Source organism: Nycticebus coucang, chromosome 7 (genome assembly GCF_027406575.1).
Source record: "Nycticebus coucang isolate mNycCou1 chromosome 7, mNycCou1.pri, whole genome shotgun sequence".
Lineage (NCBI taxonomy): Eukaryota > Metazoa > Chordata > Mammalia > Primates > Lorisidae > Nycticebus > Nycticebus coucang.
Window position 1 is genome coordinate 49,938,876 of NC_069786.1, and position 9,362 is coordinate 49,948,237.

The following is a 9,362-nucleotide window of genomic DNA, read 5'->3' on the forward strand; positions in this document are numbered from 1 at the left end:
TGGACATGGGAAGACAAAAGGGGTATCATTTAAATTAAAACTACGTTTAAGATAAAGACATTCTAAACATAAAAGCTGGAAAAGTCCATAACCTTTGCACAAGAAGAATTTCTGTACAAGCCAATTTATATATAGTATCTCAGTTTGTTTTCAAAGCAATAGTATCCAGTATGAGCAATGCTTGACGAGGGCTTTTAGGCTTAACTAAACATTTTTTTCTCACAAGTCTACCATAGTATTCAGTAGCAGAGACCACAGCTCGCTTCTCTCAGTAAAACTTGCACCATGGAATACTATTCAGCTATTTAAAAAAATGGAGACTTTACATCCTTCGTATTAACCTAGATGGAAGTGGAAGACATTATTCTTAGTAAAGCATCACAAGAATGGAGAAGCGTGAATCCTATGTACTCAATTTTGATATGAGGACAATTAATGACAATTAAGGTCATGGTGGGGATGGGGGAAGGGGAGATCAGAGACAGAAAGAAGGAGGGAGGGGTGGGGAAAGGAAGAGCAGAGAGGGAAGGAAGGAGGGGGGTGGGGCCTTGGTGTGTGCCACACCTTCTGGGGGCAAGACACGATTGCAAGAGGGACTTTACCTAACAAATGCAATCAGTATAACTGGCTTATTGTACCCTCAATGAATCCCCAACAATAAAAAATAAACAAACAAACAAACAAACAAAACCTCCACAGCAGTTCTGATAGCCCTTTGGGAGGTGGCTTCTTCACAGGTGACATCCTGGGGCAAGGAGATGAGATTCACATCAGACAGATGTGGAAACCAAACTGTCCTGGCCTAATAGCCTTATCCTTACAGAAGGTGATACCTCGTGCAATAGCTCTGTAGGCCTAGCTTCCAAGAACCCAATAGGACATATAAAATCACAAGAATCTTTGCTCATAGAGAAGCCTGACATTTTGCTCCCCATCTGGTATGTATATGCAATTTATCAGATAAAGATATAGTTTGTCAGTCAGAAGTCATTTTTACCATAATATTGTTGCCTAGAAACATAGTTAACATTTGTACCCTTGTTAGGTTGCTAAGGGATCAGAGTTAGATAGTTGACTCAAGGTCAGATTTTTTAAGCAGAAGGAAAAAGGGTATTTGCAAGTATTTGCAGATATAAGTTAATATTTTCTGACAAATAATCTGACTCCTCAGAATGATATGGTAGTTTGCCCAGGTGTTCACAGGTACTTAGTGGAGGACTAGGAATTCACATGTTGGTCTATCTGAGCCCCAAATGTCTCATTTTGTACGGCAGTACATTAAAATAGAGACCATCTTAGTTGGTTTTTATCTTTGCAGCAGTGTGTTTTGACTCCTGTTGAATTCCTTCAAATGAAATATGTATTTAAGAAAGAACTATCTTTAATATTTTTTAAGTTGTCATTATTTGTACAGATGACAACACATGTTCAATATGATCCTTAAAGAAAAATCTCAAAGCCTGTGTTGTATTTTGACCTAAGGTAAGGGATAATTGATCAAAGCCTTCAACTACTGTGATGTGTGATCAGATTCAATTAAGACAGAGCTTTCTGGGGTGGCTCAGTGGTTACTAACATACTTGACGTGTGTAAAATTGCACTTTACGAACAAAAAGAACCCAACTGAAGCATGCAATGGTGAGTGATCTTTTGTGAAAGAGACTATATACCCAAAGCACCTCAGGCATACAACAAAAATTAATAATTTTTTCATTGATTTTAGCTAGAATTTTTTAGAAAAAAATTACCATTTTTGTTCATTTTGTATCTTTTTTGTTCAAGCTGGCTGCTGGTTGAAGTTCTGGGAACATAAGCATAAATCAACCATCTTCTTGCCTAACTGTGGCCAATTCTCCCTTTATTCCTTTCTCAGTATAAAGAGCTTGATTCTGAGTGTTGAAAGAGCAATAACAAAGGTCTCAATCTTGAAATCTTCCTATCTAATAGCCTTGCTCTTTTAATTTCCTGCTTGTTTTCTATGAAGCCTCTTCCACTACAAGCCTATTGTTCATAATATCTTTTCTCACAACAGTGCAGTCCAGGGTATTTTCATTCCGAATATAAACAAATTACAATTCCCTGGCTGATGTTTCTCTAACATTTTTATTGCCCACCGCTGCATTTATTTTCATCCAATTTTTTCATGTAATATTAAGAGCAAAAAGAAAACCTTTTGTTTACTTTTAATTTTGGTAATTTGCAACAAAAATGTCTGAAGTGCTATTTTTAAAATATACCAGCAAATCATTTCCCACACATTCAAACACTTCTCTTCTGGTTGAAGAGATTTAGTAATATGGTCCTAGAGATTACCTATGAAACTGAGCAGAAATATTATACATATAATTAATATGCACAAACAATATTAATTTTAAATGTATATCTGGAAATTCCAAACTTTTGATTTCAAACATACATAGAAACTCTAAAGAGAAGAAATGTAATGACCGGTTAAAATGCTATGATTATAGGAATTATGAATAAAATAAAGTGTAAATATAGTATTTAAAACTATATGATCATTTTATCCCTTTTTATGTTAACATTTGTTAAGATCCTTAAAAATGTAGACCAAAGTACGGTGAGCATTGTATCAAATAAGACAGATTATTTGTTACTATGATAATCACTCTTTTACAATGAACATCTTACAGTCACAGATACTATGGCTTGTTTAGTATTTTGAAATGAGAACATCTCTAGCAGTTTTGTTCATTTGGGTCACAGCTGTGCCATCTATTTGCATGTTTACCAAATGGTTACTGAATAACACATGCCTAAGAAAACTAAGCTTTGTGAAAGCTTGTTAATATTTGCAGTCCTCAGCTGAACTCAGAGCTCACAAATAGGCTTTTTCAAAGGAGCCTGAATTCTTGGCAATGCTTGATAAACATCAGCCAATTTCTTTAACCATCTGCAAAAAAAAGGTGTACTAGACAATGATGACTCCTTAACAGTCAAAGTGGTATAATAATTAATCCAGAGACACCTGTGCACAGTTTCTTTTACAAATGTATCACTGTGTATTATGCTTAAAAAAATCAGAAAGGATTTAAAAGAACAGATTTAATCTCATGTGTTAGTGAAGTTAAATATGAAATAGGCTGCACTGATTATTGGTTATCTTTTGCAGAGACTCACCTTGAGACATGTTAACAGTAATCAATGTCTCGATGAACCTTCAGAAGAGGACAAAATGGTGCCTACCATGCAGGACTGTAGTGGAAGCAGATCTCAACAATGGCTCCTAAGGAACATGACCCTGGGGGCATGAAGACCCTTCCCCTCAAGCCATGAAAGTGTCTATGCTTTTGTTTTTTCATTATTTCAATTAGGGAAAAAGATTAACTTCTTTGAATTGAGAGTTTTAAAAATCCTTTTAGCATTCTAAAACACAGTTGTTTATAATTTATTTTTAGGAATGTTTGCTTATTTCCCTACTAAAATTTGTATCTCATCAAAGAAGCACATAAAAAAATACAAACAAGAGCAAACCATTATTAAATATCAGAACACCTTGAAAATCAAATTGTGTTTGCTTCAAAAAAAATTTGTATTGCCCTCTTGTTATATGGTTAGTTAGGGGTTCTTTTATTTTTTGTTGTCATAGTAATCGAAAGAAAGATAATGTAAATGCCTTATAAAATGACTTCATTATGAAATATTATCGATTGCTTTATAAACTCACCTTTCTACTAGAGACTTCATGGAAACATGTTGAATTTCTACTTTGACAACAGGGCCACATATTGGATTATTTCTAAACGATGAATTAATCTTATAAAATGTTCGTTCTAAATTTTATACCAGGAAAAAAATTAAATTGGATATTGAACTCATAGAGTCTTTACAAAAGCATTGCATTTAAACAAATGTGAATTTAAAACAGAGAACTTGAAAATTCAATGTAAAGTACATGAAATAAGAAAGTAACAAGGCATTGAGGAGAAAAAGGTGAAGCTAAACTGCAACATAAATCATTGTTGAGAGGTACTGTGGCTGGTTTGGAATCATTTCTAGTATGGGCTAAAGCTAAACAATCTCTCTCTGCAGAGCTGGCATCAGAAATGCAATCCTTAACTGCTAGTGTTGTTTCCATAAGCTCCACCATCCCTTTTCTCTTTAGACTACAGCTTGCTTCTTATGCTGTATGGAATTGTAGGCCAAGTAGGGAGCTTTAGACATATTTTTTAACTATTGCATTTAAATTTGAGTTACGTCTCTATTGTCCTTTTAGTTTTATGTTTTTTAAAAAGAATACATTACTATTGGAATTTCATTGCTATGCTACAACATCTAATGTTTTCCTCATCCGGGGAATACACTCAAGACACAATCTAAGCTTTTATTTTAATTAAACTACTGGATTCATTTGCTATCAACTATGACCCAAAGATTACAGTCATAGTTAAGCTAGCTTCGCATGTTTTTTTTTTTATCTTAAAACCTTATGTGTTCAAAATACATGATCGCCAGACATGAAAAGGAAAAACAATCAGTGAGATTGTTATTAAGTTTTTGCTTTTGACATCATTTTTAAATTCCCATAAAGTTTGCCATATATATGTATTTTATTCATTATAAATAAACTCAGCGGCTAAGTGAAATGTGGAGGGGGGACGGAAGACGTGTTCTCTAAAGTGGAAGATTCCCCGTCTTTGGTTGTCATTTTTATTTAAAGAGCTTTTATTGAAAGTATTAATCACTTTCATTATACACAAATTCATTCTCTCTCTCTGTCTCTCTCTCTCTCTTTCCCACCTACAATGCATACGCAGAACTTTATAATGAAAAAGAGGACATTTTCTGATGACAAGCCAAATCTTGAATGATTTTCCTAGCTGGCATTTGTGCTCTTTTGACTTTATATTACTACAACTCTAGGGAATACTTTGACAACCTGGAGCATTTTGGGTTTGCTTTTTAAAGTATAGATATCTCTCACAGCAAAGTCTCTGGAAGTCACCAAATCTAAAATTATAAGCAAAATTTTGAATGTCAGAGCATTTTTATTCTGAGGAGAGAATCTATAGCTTACAAGAAGCTTAGAAAGAAAGTTGTACCTCCCCAAAGAAAAAACATTTCCTTAAATTGATAATGGTCTCCCAAGTCCACTAAGGTATGATTTATCAATCCTGTTTTTCATCTGTTTCTCCCCTCTTTTTTGTCCTGAATAAAATAAGGGGAAATATGGCCTGGCACAGACTCCTTCTCAAACTTAAAAAGCTTAAACTCTCCAGGACTATTTTAAACAATATGTTCCACTTTATTGTTGGTTTGTCAGTCAAAACGCATGTTATTGAGAAACGGTCAATGGCAAATTTTTAAAAATGGCTACTCCATCACAGCTGAATTTGAAGCATTTTTAGCAGCATTTTAAATATTTGAAAGTTCATTGTGGTCATATTGAAAATATATTAAAAACTAAAACTGTAAGAGTTTCATTCTAAAGAAGAATTTTCAAAGGATCTTCAAACAATTTCAACAGGTATCATTATAGTGTCTAACAAACTAAAAATTTGACATTAAATTTTACAAAATACCCCAAACCAGAAAGCAATGACTAACATTCATTTTTTAAAAATATTTTTTGTCTTCTATACAGTTAACACCACAATTGGCCTCATAATGCATTTGTCTTACACATCTCTCATACATAGAGCTAGACTCAAGGATATTTCAAATTATTTCAAACCATGGCCTTCTGTGCTCCTCCTTGTCTCAGTCAGTGCAACTTCAACCTCCCAGATGCTCAGGTCAAAGATCTACAGTTACTTTTGACTCCATGCTTTCTATTTCAACTTTTACTTATCCAACAGCAAATTCCCTTGATACTATCTTCAAAATATAACTAGAAATGAATAACTTGCCACCACATCCACTGGGTGTCACTACCTCTAACATTTTTAATTGCAATATGTTTATCATTGCCCCCTCTTTACTTCCTAATTTTTGTCCTAACAGTCTTTTCTCAATACAATAGCCGTATTAATCTTGTTAAACATTAATTGTATGGTCTAACCTTTCTGCTCCCCATCTTCTAATGAATGACTTTTCTTTTTCCCCCCAGTAGCCTTCAAGGTCCTTCATGACACCTCTCTTCATACTCATCCTCACAACCTCCCCTGTCTCTCTCACGGCATACACAGACACAGACACACACAGACACACATTCTGGCTCCATCTCTTATCTCTTGACATCCCATTTCTTATTTACTTCACTTTGGTTCCCAAGCACATCTTACCTTAGAGTTTTGTTCTCTCTGTCCCATAGAACCCACTTTCTTAAGTCTCGTCTAAATATGATCTCATCAGTAACACAAACCCTACTCCTGCCTACCCTCCAATCCCCTGTACCTCTGAAAAACTATAACTTTGCATCCTGATTTCTGTCAACTCTTTTATCTCCCCATTCCCCAACACTCCCATCACACAACCTAAAATGTAAGTCCCATAAAGACGGGAGTTTTGTCACTTTTCTTCACTGTAGTATCCCCAGCATCTAGCATAGTTCTTGGCACATACTAAGTATTCCTTTAACATTTATAGAATTAATAAATTGAAAAATGGGTGTTAAAATTGCTAAGTGTGATTGTATCATACCTTTTGTTTTAAATTTTAAAATGTATTTAGACAGGATTTCCATAACTGTCTCTCCAAATGACATTTTTCTTTCTAATATTCTTCATATTAACATGTGGACTACATGTTGTCTCTGTGCTAAAATATCCTGCCTTAGGGACATAAAATAGACATTTTATTAAAATGCTGCTATATATTATATAAGTTGCTTCATGAAAACTAAAAATAATTTTTTTTTGGTTGTGTGCAATGGCCACCTGAAGGTGTAAGATTCTGACTTTTAGAAGAGAGATTTATTGTTCTCTTAAAATCATATGTATTTTCATGCTTTCATAAGAGCTATTGATAAATTTATTTTCTAAGTACAAGTCAATGAAGGAAACACAATTTTAGAATCTTTAAAGGACTTTACAGATGATCTATTCTTAGTTTCTCTGTTTATAGATAATGAGACTGAGACTCAGATTTGTAATATAGCTTGCACAGAGACCATATAGCTACAGGAACTATAGGACTCCTCATTGTTAATATAAACTTATACTATCATTCAAAAAGATTATAGAAATGGAACAATAATGGGGAAAAAAACTTCATTAAATATGTTGGGATCAGGACCTTAATTTTTCAGAAGTACTTAAAATCTTACTACCTTTCATTTTTAAGTAAAATTAGTTCCATAAAATAAAAGCACAGGCCATAAGTAAAGACCTGCAGCAAAAGTAAAGAAATTACCAGGAAATAGCATGATTATAGGGACATCCTAAAATCACTGGGAAACTGGCTTTCAGGGAAGCAAAGACTCTTCAGCATTAACTAATGGAAAATACTCTCTACTCACTGTCGTTTTCCTTACAATTATCTTCACTTTTAAAGTAAGGTTAGCCTACAGCTTACACAGAGAATTAGACCATCAATTACTGTGAACACTGGGTAAGTTCTATTTTATGCAGCTTCAAACACCGCAGGATAATCAGTGGAGATTTCTTTACTTCCCAGTGGAGCTCTGTAGAGTGTAGTAAATGCAACCTACAAATTTGATTCTTCCATAGTGCTTAGAAATGGCCTAATAAATACAAAGAAAAAGAAAAGGAAAGACAGAGGAAAAAATAACTACCACAATAAAACAACAGCATCGTCTTTGCATTTTTAAAAAAAGAATTGGTGGGAGGCTAGAAACATAATACGAATTTGTTCCATAAACTTCAAAATATTGGCTCCCTCCCTGCACTGTTTCCACCACTTGAGAAATGATGATCTTATCTGATCACATTTTACTTGCATCTCATTTATAGATGCTACATCTACTCTAGAAGGAGGCAAAATATGTTTGCATTCCTAAGTTACAATGTATATTGATTTCACAAATATGAAGAATTTAAGAAACTCAAGACCTTAAAGGATGTGTCACCATCCACAAGCTGTCATCTGCATAGCAGAAAAAATTCAATTAGGTCTTAAAATAACCTTGTGTTTCAGGATTCAGCTGAAGCCCATTTCCCCTAAGATGTTAAAGTATGGAATAGATAAAATCAGCCACTCTATGTACAGTACATGGACACATCTGTCGTGACTATACTATGTTCAAACTGCTATTAAATATAAGCTATTGTATGGATTTAAGGTGTTGAATGAACACCAGCAATGTGTAATTTGTGTAAATTTGTGCCCAAATTTGTTTTATATTGTTCAATAAATTCTCAAGGCAACTTTCATTGTATTTGTTTGAAAAAAGAAAAATCCCTCTGAAATACTAGTGTTCAGGGCAGCTCGTTTGTTTACTATCTTTTAAGATAAAGACCACTTCTATGAGACTTCTGTCATCATTATGTGAAGCTGTCACTTTGTTTTTGTTTTTAGCTAGGAAGAACAATTCACTTAATATTTTGTTTCTGTTGAGTTAGAATGAGAATGGGAAATTAGATGATTAAGACGATATCTATAATGTTTTTAAAAATGAGATTTTCATCCTGCATTCAATCTGTGTAAAAATGAGCGTGAGCTGCTGCTTGGTTCCAGTTGTACTTTCAGCTAAAAATAGCACAAGCAGGGGAGAAAAAAAAGGACTTGATGATCACATAGTTTTTTTTTTAAGCTTTTGTTTATTTTAGTCAGTGTAGCCACAGCTAGAAAAAAAAGTAATTTCAAAAATGTTTTAGATTTATGCTTGACACATGGTTCTTTCACATCTATAAAAGTAGACTGTGCATAAAGAATGACACATTTTAAATATTGTAATCATTACTAAATGGTATAATTGTTCTTTTGCTGTAAATTTAAATATTTATACATTTTTGTAGAATTAAAATATGCCAATTTAGTTTTCTTTGGTATATGTTGTCTTTTTAAAAAAAAAATTGTTAGCATTTCAAATAGGTAAAACTTCAATATTTTATGCTAATGTTCCACTTTTATAGGTTATTTAAATAAATGATTAAGTGCCTATGGATCTCTCTTAGCGGCAGGAAAATATTGTGAACACGGTATAATTTTAATACCAAAAACTACACAAAATAGAAATATTAAAATATGCATGATTTAAATGTATTTATTATTTTATGCATTTTTTATTTGAAAATCATTTAAGACATTATTTCCACTTTGTTTTATAAAAAATGAGTTGGAATAGAAATGTCAAAAACTTCATATTTTATAACGAAAGCTATTTTTCAGAATACTGTGGGTCATACCCAGTTCCTTGATTTCAGTGCTGGAATCCCAAAAGATGTTTTGCCAGGCTGAGGAGCGGATGGAGAGAGGCTGCCCCCTCCTCAGCACAGGGA

At 33.6% G+C, this 9,362-nt stretch overlaps 1 protein-coding gene across 1 annotated transcript in view; it reads left to right on the top strand.

Moving 5' to 3' along the window:
• The window catches only part of GALNT13 (polypeptide N-acetylgalactosaminyltransferase 13), a 558,341-nt gene extending 549,386 nt beyond the window's left edge, over window positions 1–8,955 (top strand). The window contains exon 13 of the mRNA XM_053598099.1: window positions 3,134–8,955. Coding sequence (XP_053454074.1) covers window positions 3,134–3,274 — 141 coding nt within the window. The 3' untranslated portion in view covers window positions 3,275–8,955. The remainder of the gene's footprint in view (window positions 1–3,133) is intronic.
• The last annotated feature ends 407 nt before the right edge of the window (window positions 8,956–9,362 follow it).